This window comes from Strix uralensis, chromosome Z (genome assembly GCF_047716275.1).
Source record: "Strix uralensis isolate ZFMK-TIS-50842 chromosome Z, bStrUra1, whole genome shotgun sequence".
In the NCBI taxonomy this organism is placed as follows: domain Eukaryota; kingdom Metazoa; phylum Chordata; class Aves; order Strigiformes; family Strigidae; genus Strix; species Strix uralensis.
Genome location: NC_134012.1, coordinates 1,315,437 through 1,331,674, shown reverse-complemented (window position 1 = coordinate 1,331,674; position 16,238 = coordinate 1,315,437). Strand labels below are relative to the sequence as shown.

The 16,238-nt window shown below is 39.8% G+C and overlaps 1 protein-coding gene across 10 annotated transcripts in view; it reads right to left on the bottom strand.

The window, feature by feature from the left end:
• The window catches only part of MCTP1 (multiple C2 and transmembrane domain containing 1), a 277,441-nt gene that overhangs the window by 173,519 nt on the left and 87,684 nt on the right, over nucleotides 1–16,238 (bottom strand). For 7 of the 10 annotated variants that reach the window (XR_012627081.1, XM_074856034.1, XM_074856035.1 and 4 more), the window contains one exon: nucleotides 47–161. Coding sequence is in view for 9 of the 10 variants with exons in the window: in XM_074856034.1 (XP_074712135.1) it covers nucleotides 47–161 (115 nt within the window). In the remaining variant the exon portion in view is untranslated. Of the gene's footprint in view, nucleotides 1–46; nucleotides 162–10,894; nucleotides 11,016–15,864; nucleotides 15,952–16,238 lie in introns of those variants that run through there. The other 3 variants (XM_074856042.1, XM_074856040.1, XM_074856037.1) reach the window with 3 other exon arrangements.

The following is a 16,238-nucleotide window of genomic DNA, read 5'->3' as shown; positions in this document are numbered from 1 at the left end:
CATGTAACTTCCCAAACATTAAGGCAGTGTTTACCAGCCCTCTTACCTCCACGGTCCCGTGCTGCTAAATTCTGTCCTCTTCTTAGAGTGACGTCCAACTGGTACATTCCGGGATCCCCAGAGGGAAAATCTGCATTACTTGTTCCAACCAAATTTGTTCTCTGGAGGGGGGGAAAAAAAAAAAAAATGCAATAGCTAATGTTACTAAAAGCTTCACGTAAGGTATATTTTTCTTTTGTATCACCATCCTGTTGAAAGAAGACAAGGCTGTATCCTGCTGCCCCAGCTCAGAGCTAATACCCCAACACCAAAGAACCCACTCCTGTCATCAGTATGACAATTCATGAGCATCTTTTTTTTTAAAAAAAAATAAATAACTGGTTGACATCTCAAAGGTTAAATTTATTATTTTAAAAAGGTGGTTGAAAAATAATTCTTTGGTAACTATTTATTATGGCAACTTCCATTTTTAACTACATCCACATACACTCCTGGCCCACTAGAGCAGAATAAGTAAGAAAAAACAGAGTTGGACCTCATAGTGCTATTTGGACTAGTCATTACCAGTACCCTCAAACCCTGTGCATTTATTCAACAGTGATAATCTAGGCACTGAATAACCATATGGGAGTTACAATTTTGTCAGGTACTCCAGTACTTTGCAAGACTCATAGTTTTTTCCATGGAGTTACAGGGAATGTAGGGCCAGGGAGCGGGGTGGAATCATAAAGACATTAAATGCAGCTGCAGCTCTTCATTTGTAATACATGTCTTCTTAGTTTGCTGGTATGCCAGGGCAAAAATAAGATTCTTAAGAGTAGTTATTTGTATAAACTGTATCATAAAAAATTAAAAAAATAATAATAAAGGAAGTCAGAATGCAAGGAACTCTCTGGACTGCATGAATAGTAACCACATTTCCATCCCAAATGACAAATGAGAGAAAATATATTTATTAGTATCTATAAGCTTTTGCAAAATAGTTTTTAACACACCTCTCTGTAAGTAGCATCTAATTACAGTGCATGCTTGGAACACACATTTAATTTTAAAACTAGAACAACTGTATCGATTATACCTCCACAGTACATACAGAAGCTTCATATATTATACACACTGAGCACAGTGGTTACACATCCTCTTGCTAGAAGCTAAATCTATTAAGACCAGTGCTATTAATATTTTATTAGGCAATTAGGGGTCCTCTGCAAGGAAAAAGAAAAAAGCAGTATGATAGAAACATCTTTGAGGCCACATCTGTACTAAGTGCTACACCACTTCAACAAGCAACTTTTGTTGTTTCTCTTCCTACTACCCCCCCTTTTCTTTTTAAGGCTGTAATAGATCTAAAGCATGAAGGAAGACACAAAATAAAGGCATTTTAACATACGGTTTATTCTCCTTATTCCACAGTCACAACTCTGAGCCCCAGCACATTAACCTTTATTGCAACATGCACAAAGCTGGCCAAACCTGCACACCGACAGGCTCACCACTTCCACAGCAATGAAACTGATCAAAACTAGTGCACTTCGGAGAAAATGGTTAGATGAGCTTTGGCAGGGGATGTCACTGGTGAAATCTCTCAACATTTATCTTCTAATTTTGTTCATGTAAATTAACCCTGAGGCATGCCTGAAACTATCAAAAGACTTTGCAAGACTCTCGCAAAAGGCATCCACCACGTTCTTTTAAATGACTAACGCCTCACTCACCATCTCTTTTTTTTCTTTATTTTTAATGCACTGACTGCAGAAGGATACAAGATTGACAATATTGATTTTCCACCCCACCCCTGCAGTGGTTAGTATCTAGTCCCGGCCAGACACATGGCTAAAATTTGATCCTGGCCCAATTCTCAGCCTCATCCTAGGCCCCAGCATTCATCAGGGAATTGCAAAAGAACAAACTTGTGTTCTGAAGTAAACAGTAAACACCGAAACCCTCCTTCCCCTTTCTTGCCCTTCTACAAGAGCTTGCAGGCACAGAAGAACTGGGATGTCTCTCAATGTTTATAACCTCCTCCCTGATTCTTCCTCTCCCTTTTCTCTGATTAAATTCCTAAGCTCTGCATTAAAATTCCTTGGTTTAAACACTGCCACGTTCCTCCCTTCCTGTCCCTTTCTCATCTCCTTTTCAATGTTTTTCCTCCCTTTTTTCTTGCAGTGAAACTTCACTTTCTTTTTAACCTTTACATTAGTTTTCCAGAGAGCTGCTCAAGGAGGCTAGACAGGCTTAGGTGAGCAACGTAACAAGCCTACAGGACAGAAACAGTTACAAAAGTGAAATAAAAAGCAAACAGATGTTAACTATCCGTAAGCGTTAGTAAGTCAAACCAGTATTTCTGCATCAGAACAGCAGCATTTGAAGTATGCAATTAAAACTGGAGGTTGCCATAATAAATCTAACTATCAATTAATCATTTTTCAATCACCTTTTTTAGTTAACAAGTTCAAAAGTTAAAATGGCAACTAGCAAAAAATAAAGAACCACCTTTGTGTGGTCTGTAGTAGTTATAAACATGTAGACTAGAAACCTGAGAGCATTCATGAAAGCCTACAATTGCCCTAACCATGGAACAGTTCCAAAATGAAATTTTATGAATGCCTAGATTGCAACTAATAATGTCAAGAAAACAAGTTCTCTGTGGCTGGAAAAAAGAAAAATAATCACAATTAGAAGCTGTCGAACCACAAGGTTCTTTTTTACTGACTGCTGCAGGATGATCATGCCAAGCCTGACAAAGCAAGGGCATGCCTTCACTTTTATTGTCTAAAATGTATGGAAGGTCTTGAAATTAATTCTATTAAATCTTTAACAAAAGTGTTGAGATTCCAGACAAAGACCATAAAGGCAATTAACTGTATTTTCAGATATGTAAAATCGTCTGTGGGAAGGCAATGCCTGAATTAATTCCTTTAAATTAATTTTTAGTAGCAATCTGCCTTTATTTTACTTTACAATATTCTTTTTAGCTAAACTGTGACTAAATTCTTGGACTTTATAATTTCCCATAAAACTGAAATTAATCTGTTTTAAGGGAAATTTATTATCTGGCACAAACACTGAAGCTTTGAATGCAGCGAATTCTACAGAGAGGTTAAAGAACGCTGATTATCTTAAAAACAGGCCATGTGCAGAGGTCAGGACAGAGGTCCTGATGACCGTACCCGCCCTCGGTTGCACTCTGCTGTTTGTTTAACAGATACCAAACCCTCCTGGGCTGTTCTCTTACCCAGCAGCGACAGCAACAACAGGAGCTGCTTTCACTTTCACTGAGACATCCGGGAGAAGTTCTTCAACAGCCCGCCCTTAAACCAATCTGCAGCTGCAACTCACTTCTGACTCACGGCATGTCAGGGATGCTCAAACGTGCCCAGAAAATGCATCATTTTGTCCAGCTGAACTCGCACTGGCCGTGCTTTTGATGCCCTCTACAAGTGGCACTCCTCCTTTAAGACTCTCTTTTTCCAAGAACTATCTCATTATTACACAGACTCATCTGAAATCTGAAAGAAGACTGTTTTCAACAAAGCCAGGAAGCAGAAATAAAATCATTTTTCAGTTCGGCTGCAACAACCGTAACTCAGCTGGGTTATTTATCAGCTGTGAGCCAGCTGAACCCTTCTGCATTAGAGGGGTACACAAGGCAGGCCCCGGATGGACACGGGATCCTCTCTTAGAACGACTACCAACAGGAGTACAGCAGGACGGACAACTTCTCTCTGGAAAACACTCAGCACTGTATTTTAAGACCAAAAATCAAAGACAGCAGTACTACATGAGTGCGTATTAAGCACATTTATGGAGCTGAGCTGTTAGTCTAACAGTGTGAAATATGTTTGCCTGCTTTTAGAGAAGCTCTGGGGTTCAGATGTTTACTGAGACATCTGCCACTCTAGAGACATACAAGACCAAGGGGAGCTGAGGGAGAACATGCCCTTGCCCAGGCCTTGTGCCACTGTCACGTTACAGGCCACTCAAAAACCAATGCCAAGAGTCTGTGCATCTTAGCATCACAAAAAATTAGTTTTCTGATGCCTGTGACTAGTATCCATAAAGAGTTTCTGCTACCCAAACTGACACAAAGCCCAAACTATTGTTGAAATGGTAATCCCTGGCTTTGCTTTTTTTTAAAAAACTCCCATTTCTGAGGCATATAAAGAAAAAAATGAATTGTTTTTCCAAAAAAATTTTCTAGAGCAGCTGGAAGCACTGGCTGCAGCTATGTCATGAAGCTCCTCACCACTAAACCCTTTGCAATACACTGACATGAAAAGTTAGGCAAGTACTTCCACCTCTGTTGCTCACACCATGAGACACTTCACTGTGTTTTCCAGATTTAGCAGCTTAATGACTAGATGAAGAAACTATTTTTTATAGCTGAACTAGCTGGTCAGTAGGATTTACTGAAATCAGGGGTAAATCTTTTGAAGACAGACTAGAGATTTATGGCTAAGAGATGAGAATCAATAACATCATTTGTGCTATCTTCTTAAAAACCACAACACAAAATTTCAGGCTAACTCATTAACTCTCTCCCAGACTGAGACTCTGAAGATTACTACCATTTTTGCCACTGAAAACTATCTATCACCCTTTTATGTCACCATGAACACTGACATTCTCCTTCCAGAGCTCTTAATATTTCTCCAATTAATCAGCTAAACCAACCCAAGAAATCAATGGCTTTGCTGCTCTCCTACAATTTATATACCATACACTAGCATGACTTTGTGCTAATTTGGGGGATGTAAGAAATTTAAGGAACTGTCTACTGCAGAAAACAAATACCACTTCAGACGAACAGGCCCTAAAATTTGATATAGTTTGTTCAATGCCAAACCTGAAAATATTCCGCAGTTAAAAAAAAAAAAAAAATCTACACCTGCAACACACTCCCCCTCTCCAAAATAAAAAAAAAAAATTTTAGCAATACAGCTAAAAAAAAACCCCTAACATTCTCCTATGCTCAAAAGTATATTTTGGAAATGCATATGAACTAGATTGAAGTAATATTCTTATCTGAGTCATTTAAGCAATAGGTTACAGCTCTCTTGATTTGCTGTTCCATTTCAATATTCTACCAGAACACACTAATAAGATAAGCAAAATCACTTATTTTTCCCAGCATAAAACAAAGGCATGAGCATTAACACTTCCTTTGGCAGATAAAGGAAAAGGAAGAGGTCACAGGAGTTGTATAAAAGGAGGGACAAGGGGAGCTGGAGATCTGGCTGCACTGGCCGTCCACGTGCTGGGGTCAGCGTCAGGAAATGGGACAGTGAAATAAACTGGCATTCCTTTCACAGCTGCATAACCCAGATGAAATTAAATCAAAGTGTCCTGCAAGGAGAAAGCAGCAGAACATCAGCAGTCAAGAGTTCACAGCATGGCATGAAATATCACCAGCTTTCAAACAGGAAAACATAATCAAAAACTTTGAAGTAATGTAACTGTGTCTTCAATGTTGCATAAGCAGAATTTTCCACTCTAATTACTGCCTGGCTCAAACTGATTTCTTCAGATCATTTTCATTTGTCAAAGCTTCATGCTTTGCAAACACCTGCTTGCAAGAAATTCAGAAATTCTGAATATCCAAGTGGCTGTCAACTTCTTGTCACTACAACTAATGGGAACTGACTGTGCTTCAAAGTTACGACAATAAAGTCAAGTGACAAGCCATTTTTAATTTCACTGAAAGTATTTACTTTTCTAACCAAAGAGTTATGATGATCGTGTCCCTAAACAACACTCTGTATGCCAGTGTTCTGGTTGATGGCAAGTCAGGAAGAACTGAGAAACTTCTGGGTAAAAACAGTTACACAGCTCACTTCATCTCATTCAGTCTGTTTTCCTTATTCCCTACATAAAAAGGCAGGAGTATAATGTGAATCCATGTCAGTAGCAATATAAAAGAACATTCTGGGATTTTAAATATTATTAGAAATGTGCAGGAATTATTAGTAGCATTTTATGTGCACTAATAATGTGCTTTTTGATTAATGATGCCTGTGCTTTGGATGGGACTGGCTACTTTGCTAAAGCTTGTCATACAACAGATGTTTCCCATAGACAAAATATGGGTATTTATAACAAATGTGAAAAGCCTCAACTGTTATTGTGAAGATTTTGATTTGGATGAAATGTACTGATGAACTGAAAGTCGGATTTTGCGCATGTGCTCTTTATCACGTAATGGCAACAGTGCATGTATGCTAGTCTGAAATGTCTCTGTTACAAAGAACCATGAATTCAAGATTATTTCTGCAGAGTAAAGACATTTTTAAAGTTATCATTAATCACATACATACACACACATTTGTATGTATGTTGATATGCTCTGAATATGACCGTCTAGTTTACATTGTCAGGAAATACACCGTGGCTAAATATGAGTCATGAGTGCATGAAAGATTCAGCCTCTTTCCTGAGCTTTTCGGCTGTGGCTGAAAAAGCTATTTAATCTGCTTATTGAAGAAAACCATTAGGAATCAAACAGCAATAAGGACCATTTACACCTGCAGAAGAATGGGAATATTTTTGGTGACACCTCTACTAATTGTTGCTCTTTATTTGAAAGCAACCAAAAGCAAATGCTCATTTTCAGTACCAAACTGATTACTGTTAATAGCTTGCTACCTTTCCGTATGAAAACATAATGAATAGATGCAGAGATAATAATAAAAGATGTAAGCATGTTAACATTTTGAAAGTTTTGGTATTCAGAAGTACACTTCAAATCACTTTTTTCAGTTGAAGCACTAACCCCGTCTGGCAGCAAAGGGAACCAAACAAATACTGATATTGGCAAAGCAATCAGAAGAGATTCCACCAAGTTCTTCCTCCTTCCATCTGTCTCCATATCCTGGTTTTGGGATGGAAAACTCAGTTTACTGCCACTTATTCATTCAAATCTACTATAAAATTTTACCTCTGCAGCAGCATTTATAGAAACTAAGATTAGTAAAGCAAACAGAAAACAAAAACGAATAACCAATTCTCCACCAAAATTATAAATTTATTCTTGAATAAAGCAACCACAGCTTCCTTCCCAGTTTTGCTACACTCCATCCTGGCTTCCCCACCCTACCCCCACGTTATTATTATCCTCCCTTGTTATATCACAAATTAAAAGCTCTCGTCTGGTCTCTTCTCTGAAAAGCAGCTGCTGTAACCATGCCAAATCCTTCTGGGGTTATCAGTGTTTCTTACAGACACGGTAGTTCAACGACATACAACAAATTGTAAGCACAGGGATTTAGACTGTAAGCTTTTCAAGGACTGAAGAATGTCTTTGTTTTCATATATGAGTACAGGTAGATAATTTTGTGCTACGTTTTTCAACTCTTATTCCTCTTTTCATCCTCAAAAATATATTGCCTCAACCTCTTTGTAACAGGTTGTGTAACAGTTTTTTTCAAAGTCCAAATACATTTTACCACTTTGTTTCCCATTGCCTGGTACTGCTTTGATAAATTCAGAGCTTTTTAACCTCCCATTGATGAGCAATTCTTTTGCAGAAGACGTAAAACTACTGTATGTGGTATTTCAGCTACTGAGTTGTGAATTTGATCAAAATTATAAGTACAGAAATGTTCACTGTCTTTAAAATTACCTATTTCTGCCCAGCAGTCCTGTGTAGCTACTGCTTTTAGCTAAACATCTTTTTGTGAACAATTCAGCTGGTCTGACACTTAGATTTTACTCTCTGAACTGAGATTTGCTCCAACTTATTGGTTTGCTCTGGAACCACTTCTTTTAACACCTTTTTTCTGACAATGTTTCTTCTTTAAAGAAGGAAATAGCACACCCAGAGTAGGTTCTTCTCCACCTTTCTGGTGGAGGCTGGTGTAGAGAAACCCCTGTGTCCTCACCAGCGGTTGTATGGTTCTTCACAGGAAGACAAAAACTTCCCTAATCTCTGCAGGTGACTTTTCAGGAGAAGCTGGTTGCTGAAGATGAAGGGAAGGATGCGTTGTGTATAATTGCCTTCTGAATAACGTTACAGGGGAGATCAGGAATAAATTAAGTAGGTATGCTAGATATCAGTGCACTTCTGATCTGACATATCTAATTAAAACAGTAGATCAACACAACCGGTAGGGTACTCCTATTGCTTTCTCTTCAAAAAATCCTCTGTAACACAGGATAAGGAAACATTCTACTATGTCTAAAATAAAACAAAACAAAACTATTTTCTACAAAATATACCCACATTTCTAAGTCACACTTTTGGCTGTTCAGCAACAAACTACACAAAGCATTCAACAAAAGTAGCCCTAACCCTGCAAGCGTGTGTACCTGAACACCACCGACGACAGCGGACTACTAACCCTCTATCCCTCCACAGCTCTGAGCTCTTCTTATGTTTTTATTTGCACAAAAATCGACATTGTGCACTACCATTTCAGAAAACAATGACCAAAAAATCTTGACACACAACATGGTTGCAACACCCGGTATAAACAGAAGCTTCATGTGTATTGGAGGAAAACATTTTCTAAATACATTACCTAAATTGCTTTGCCTTTACAGCGTGCAAAATCCACATGCTTATTTATGTAAGCAAGAAGGCTATGTTAACAGAAAAATTTATTTCTGACTGCGTATTGTTACTTGGGGTTATCTCTATGAATGCGTAAGAAAAAACTTTATTTTCTGGCATCCAGAAATACCTTGCTTTTCAGAAGCAAGATATAAACTAGGAGGAACTGGTTTTGACATGTTCCCAGTCCAAAACTTCTCCAGTTAAACCACTACTACTGAAATGCACTGGAAGTACCTTTCCAGAAGTATCTTTCCTTGCTGTATGGAAGCTAGTAACCGTACTGAAGACAGCCACACGAGGTTTCAATACAGTATCATAAACATAATTACTCGCCAGGGACTTCAGCTGAATGGGGCAAAGAGATCTGCAGGCAGCAGTTATCAAGATCACTTTGGTTTGGTCTGAAGAAAAAGCTTCCAAAACCTGGAAACTAAATTCATGTCAACCTGTATTCAGGTGAAGTCTATACTCAAAAAGACAGCAAGATTCTACTGAAGGTTTCATAGTCTCTAAGCAAGACTAAGAGTGTCTAACTGTCCTTGTTTCTTTAAAGGCATTTTCTTGCATGATTTTTAACAGTCTTTATACCAACTGGTCACAGAAAGGCTTCCTACCAACAACAGTTAAACTGGTATGTCAAGAAAGAGTTAAATCAAAATACAATACAAGCAGTGCAACAAATAATGGCAAAGAAGAATCTGCTAGAAAAAAACCCAACTTGCAATGAGGACAGTCAAGTGCTAACCATGCAATTTTTGTTCTTCCCTGGGAAAGCCTATAAAGATGTAAGAGATGGGTGTTGGTGTTTATGCACATTATTTTATTTCTTAAAGAACCCCACAGCCTTACAGCTATTATATTGTTCATGCAAGCTCCTTAATTCAACAGAGACATTACTGCATAACCTTTGATACAAGAATGAGATGCAAAGTAATGACCACAGACACATTTTCTGCAGTCATTTATCCAACAGATACCTGAATGTCCCTATGTGAGCATCCTGGAGGATGAGAACCTCAGCCTGACCTGCAAGATGCCAGTGAAGGAGTAATTCAACATTCTGAACATGCCAAAAAGTAGGTATTTTATATTGAAAAGATGTGTAATACTATTAGGTTGAACAGTCTGAAAGAAGCCATTATTGACGTCACTGGGTTTTCTTCCCGTCTTTGAGAAAGCCTGGAACTGTTCCGTGATACTTTTAGCTACTCTCCGCTTGTCTTGACCGATGCAAAAAATGTTGAAGCACAGCAAAGAAATGGATGCTTTCCAGAAATAGAAGCTGCAGTAGCCAAGCATGTCGTAGCTAATTTTTGTGTTACTGATGACCAACAACGCAGAACTCCACACTATGAATGACGACTGATGATGAAACATGAGACTGTGGTCCCACGACACAAGACTGCAGCTCTTCACTGAGGTGAACATTTTCACAACTGCAAGCAGGGATTTACTGCTCAGGCCTTTCAAGAACATCGTGGAGGCCCCAGTGATGGCAGCCAGTTGGTACTGTAATTCTGTGGCCCCGAGAAGTAGGTTGGGATGGCAGAAGCCACAAGTTCCAGGGTGTATACAAAGGTGATGATGAGATGAGAAAAAGCTGTAACCAGCTCGGAAGTGCCACTGCAGGTCTACTGTTCCTTAACCCAATCCTGATATACAACACACAGTTCCCAGGAGAGAAATCTGCTGTGGGGTGGAATATAGTCTGCAAGGAAATGTACCAGTGATGCTTTTGGGTTGGAGAACTGGAGGAGGCCCAGTCCTCTAATGGCAAAACTCACTGTTGCCTGATCTATACACAACGCAGAAAACCACACCTATCTTCCAGAGACCTGACAAAATGTTCACATTTTAGCTTCATCACTGACTGCTTTAAAGCAAAAAAAGTGAGAAAGGAATTTGCTCAGAATTTCTTGGAAAGGTCCTGAAACTCTGTGAAAATGGGGACTGGACCATACCAATCCCCTCAAGAACCCACCTGAATCTTGAATTGATTTATCAAATATCAAAGGGGGAAAAATATCTCTGCAAACACGACAGCCAAGGCCCACCCACGGAGTCATACTGATTTCCTCAGTCAAAATGAAGACTTTACGAGCAGCAGTATCCACTACCAGGCACAAGTCTCTGGCAGCACACATCTGCTACATGGATGGTATCACCAAGTGCCAGATAAAATGGGAAAGTCTTTCCCTGTGGGCATTACTCAGTGCATCTCTGGGAGATATCTGAGAGTGACAAGACAGGTCCCAGCTTCAGAATGAACCCCTACGGTCATAAATGACTAATCAAGGGACAGAGGAAATGAAACAAAATGCAGGCGGCTTTCTGACAGAATACCTGTCTGCTGACTGGTGAAGCCATGAAGAAGCTGTTCAGGTGAGACAGTAGCAAATGTAGAGCAATTTCCCTCGAAAGTTGTACTACATCTTTCTTCTGGTAATTTTCAGTGATAGGTTCTTTGTCTAGAAAAGATTGAAAATGTTTATTAAGCTGTGTATTACAACCCCTGAGTTTCTGGCAGGGAACCGATGCCTAACCTTTCAGAATTCCTGGAGGCACGTTAACCCGGGGTTGTCTGTCAGCCCTCCCGGGCACCGGTGGCTGCTGTTTTTCTAGAGTCTGTATTAACACCACCAGGAGCTGCTGCTCCCTCCCAGGCTGCTTGACAAGCCGCCTCTTCTTCAGGTTGATGCAAGTTCTCTTCCAGTCGTCCAACAGTTTTTCGGTGAAACACAATCTAAGAGAACTTCATTTATTGAAAAGCGCGGACAGCCCACAGCCCTGGAGCAGTTTCTTTGTGGGTGTATGAGGCAGTGTTGCTATCCTCCTCTATCGGTTACTGAAGATCCTACGATATTGTCCAATTAGACAGCACGGTCTGTTACCACTGCTGTGTCATCCAGGGCCAGATGAAGAAAACTGAGTTATTAGGTGGTTTAGCCCTTGTGCTTTTTACGGGGGCAGCTCACAGTTCAGGAATTGACTTGTCAGAAAGATGTTCCCCTTCTCAACTCGTAAGGAGATACAGCTCTGATTCATTAATAATTGTAAATATAGTCTATTCTTACAATGATGCCCCAAAATCTTGCAGGTGCTGGAAACTATTCCTAAATGACACCAGTAATAATGAAGCATATATGAACCATTATCATATTAATCAACTCTCACTTTAAGAAACTCTTCCTAGAACGGGGATGACAAAAATAGCTGATTGTCATCTTTCAAGAGTCAACTGCTCACCTTCTCTCATGAATTTACACTATGAAAAAATTTTTGGCCCCTTCCTTGATGCCGTTATCACAAAAATCATCACACACAACTCTTGAAAGATTAATTTGTTTTAGAATTTTTGAGTAAAACAGGAGTATCTGCACAGTAATTGAGAACATTCTGGAAGCAAAATACTCTGACCCCCCCCAAGGCATCCTGAGCACCCAGCTCAGAAGAACCAGTATCAGCACTGGTGACAGGTGAATGCATCCTTCCTCTGAGTGTCTGCTCACCACACCACCTATACTTTCCCCATCCTTGTGAAGCACACAAATACTGTGAGATTATTCATCCTTCCTGGAAGAACGTAGGACCATTGCAGGGCTCCATCTTACAGCTGCGTTAGCACAGTCCCTGCCCAGACACCGCCGGCACTGTGGGGAGCACAGGACAAAGCCTGGTGAAGGGCCCAGGGGAAGCTGAAATGACAGACACCTCTTCTCCACACCCCAGACGTCTGCCATAAAATCAATCAGACCAGTAGCCTCTGCTGAAGTCTCATCCCAGACTGACTTAACTACCAATTTTAAGGCTGAGTGAGGTCAGGGACTTGGAGAAATGAAGTGCTCTGGCTCAAGCTGCAGTTGGAGAAGGACCCAGCTTGCCCCGGGAGTGACTCCTTCTCCTAAAGCATCAGTGTTGGATGTGGTAGCTCCAGGTTGGCCTCATTCATGGCTGCCGACTAGGAAGTTCTTCAGTCCAAGTGGACTGGCACATGCCCAAATGCAGTAGAGTAAGAATTGATTTTCCTCCACAAGCAGACAGCTTGCTAGAAATCCCATGGATATTCCCAGATAATTAGAGCTGTCTCGAACATAAGCATGATGCCTTCTTTGCACCACGACTGATAGACTTCATTTGCCCTACCTATATGTTCATCTCAGTGGTTCCTCCACCTGGATTAATCTCTTCAAGGAGGATTGTTAAACAGAATGGGAATTACTTTGAAACTCAAGGCAATTTGGTTAAATCTCCTGAAATTTGTTGCAGCATCCTTCTCACTAATCACATTCCCTATCTTGTTCCCTTATTCCATTTTTGAGGGAAATTGAACAAAAATTGCTTATAAGGAAAACCCCGAGTCACAAGGGAGAAAGGTCTACTCTTAGTTCTGGAGCTAATATTATAAAGGAGGATACCACTCTTCATTAATTACTAAATATCAACTAGTATGCAAAATTTTTCTAGAGCAAATTTTAATATCAGATTATTCATCTTGTGAAAAAAATTAGCAACAGGCTCTCTTATCCCACAGGAATGTGAAGCTCATTACTGACCTCAGTCTTTAGTTACCAGAATTTCCCACAACTGTTTACAAAATGATTGTCTCTGAATGAAAGGTAATTTTAAAAATATACTAAATGTGTTAAAGGGCCTTGATTAATTGATTAGAGACTAACACCTTAAAAACTGGTTTGAGTGTAAAATAAAAGCCTAGAAAAAGCTAATTAAGGGGAGCTTTTCATGACTCCTCCTCCTTTTTCAGGAGCTTATTTTCAATTTTAGGAGGTCACTCAACACTTCTTCCCCTTCTGCTCAGCACGGGTGAGGCTGTACCTGGAGTGCTGAGGCTGCTGGGTATGAGACAGACGCAGACACACCGCCACAAGTCCAATGACATGTCACAAAGACAACGAAGGGATTGAAGCATCTGCTGCTGTATGAGGGGAGGCTGAGAGAGCTGGGCCTGCTCCACCTGGAGAAGAAGAGTTTCCTATCCAAGAGGGTGACCTACAGCAGCCAGGCTCTTCTCAGTGGTGCCCCGTAACAGAGGAGGCAATGGTATTACACTGAAATATAGGATATTTCGTTTTAAACATGAGGAAAAAACCTCTTTTTCCTGTATGAGTGGTCAAAGACTGGTGCAGGTTGCCTGGAGAGTGTCCCTGGAGATACTCAAAACCTGCTCTGACGTGGTCCTGCACAACCTGCTTGAGATGACCCTGCTCTGAGCAAGAGGTTCAACTGGGTATCTCCAGAGGTCCCTGTAAACCTCGGCCATTCCGTGATTCTCCATTGCTTTGAAATGTCGTAATAAAGTATATGCTGACCTCAGCTGCCTTTCCTCAAGTGCTGTTTTGCCTTCCACCTCTGGTTGCACCGGTACGGCAGTGCTGCAGCTGGCATCCAGAACCACCACCCTCCACCCCCTAAGAGCAGAGTATGTCCAAGACAGAGACACGCATAAACCCTGAACACTTCAAGACGAGCCTATACATATGCCCTGCATTTATGCTGGAGTGCTCACATAGGTTGTAACTTAAACCTTCCCCCTGAACATTCCAGGCTTTTTCTGTAAAGAAATCCATTTTTCTGAAAGAAATCCAAGACATACTGTGTGTGACTATATAAACATGAAGTTGCTTCCAGCATGAACTTGAGGGTGCATTTACCTGCACTCTCAAAAATCCCAAGAGAATAATATTTTTCAAAAATTTGCTTCTTTAAGCAGAATAAATGAAAATCATCGTGAAATGAATTAGATCCGACTTCTGTCTGTGCAGAATTGTTCTGTTCCCAGGACAAGCAAAAAGAATGAGCACTCCTGGGCCATTTTGGGTTTAAGAAGATTATGGGAAGTTCCATGGGCCGTATGAGCACATTTTTGCAAGTACACACACTTGCCCTTGTGAACACATGAGGCATGCACAAAGTAAATGGGGAAATAAAAGCAGTCTGTAAGGGGATGAAAATACACTGAAAATACAAAAATCACATACTTTTTTCTGTTCAAGATAAACCTTACATTCCTAAAACTATCAAATTGTGAAGCGTTAAAATCACATCTGCATTTTCATTTTTCTATTTTTTCCAAGGACCAAGTCTCACACAGAGGCAGCACTATCCTAATTTCTCGCAGCTAGCATTTCTATCATTGCTAAAGAAACTTGCAGTATCACACACAAAAATCCTCTCACTTGCCTGAAGAGTGCAGAATTACACTGCAAGTTATGTCAAACATGGCACATGAAGGATAACTCAGCTGGGAACTAGAGACAGGTGTCACATCCATATCAAAGATGATCTGCGAACAATTAGCTGTCTCCATTTCAAAATGAGATAAATACCTGAAGCCAACATATATGCCATATTCATCATTCTCTAAAAAAAAAAATCATCTGGTGTCGTATTTAAAAATACACTCTACATTTTCACAGCAGAAAACCATACTGAAACAGTCCTAACCATTTTCCATGTTATTAATCATAACAAATCATATATGTAAATATACACACACTTTATGTAACCTGAGTTATTCAGAAGAAGTTTTATATTTAAATTATATGACAAAGTTATATTTTAAATTTTGGGAAATACAACTATCAGAACATGGCATTTGAACTATTCTGAATTAATTTTAAAGCAAATACAGCGATGGTGTTGCTATCAGTAAAACACTAAACTGCTTCTAAGAGGAACTTCCTTAGTGCTTGTACTAATAGTTCAAAAGACCAACGTTATGAAGATAACACTGGTCTGTTAAACACAAATGGCAAAAACATTTTAAAAATAAGATTCCAATTTTACAGTCAGCTAGATTTACTTGACTATGTGCTGCCTGGGTATTTAGATACATTCAATTGCCATTAAGGGATGACAGTGTGTTACAGACACAAAATCCATAAAAATCCACAAACTACTCAGCAGAAGACAGATATCCGAGAGCAATTTAAAAGGAAGAATGACAGTCTTCAAACTACCAAACCTGTAAATAATAGGCATATTCTTCTGTTAACATGGAGGATTCAGCAAAAGAATAACAACAGTGAAATTTCAGAAAATCTCTTGAATTCTAAACTAGTGCAGACATCAGTCTACCTGTGAGTGATGCTTCTCTCTGTGTGATTTTGTATACTCTAAACTGAAGAAACAGCTTTCCTCGTCCTGTATTATCAACTTAGGGCATGCAGTTTCCATCAAAAGCAAACACTTAATTATCTTCAAGACAGAGTTCTAAATTACCTACATTTTAAAGCAGGATGCATGTAACGCTGTATCAGAGCATGTCCGACCTTATAAAAAAACTAAATTCCTACCTTACCAGGTCCAAATTGAGAAGTTCCTCCAGCTTTCACCTATCTAAAATAGTATTACAGGAGTGAGATAAACATCTCCTGCTTCACAAAGATACTTGAAAATCTGAATTAGCCTTCCGAGCTGACAACTGCTCGGTAATACTGCTCACCTCCAGCTGGTAGCAACAGCTCTGTGCAAGTATCATTTGACTACTGCTGTGAACTGCAGCTCAGAACGAAAGCAAGATAAGTCTTGATATCTGAATATGTTTCAACACATATTTGGAGGAAATGACTCAACTATCTCCACATCTTTAAACACTGAAAGCTGCTTCCTCCCCCCTCCCCCCCACTGCAGATGATGGTGTAAACTGAAGGGTTCTGTGGTTTATTTA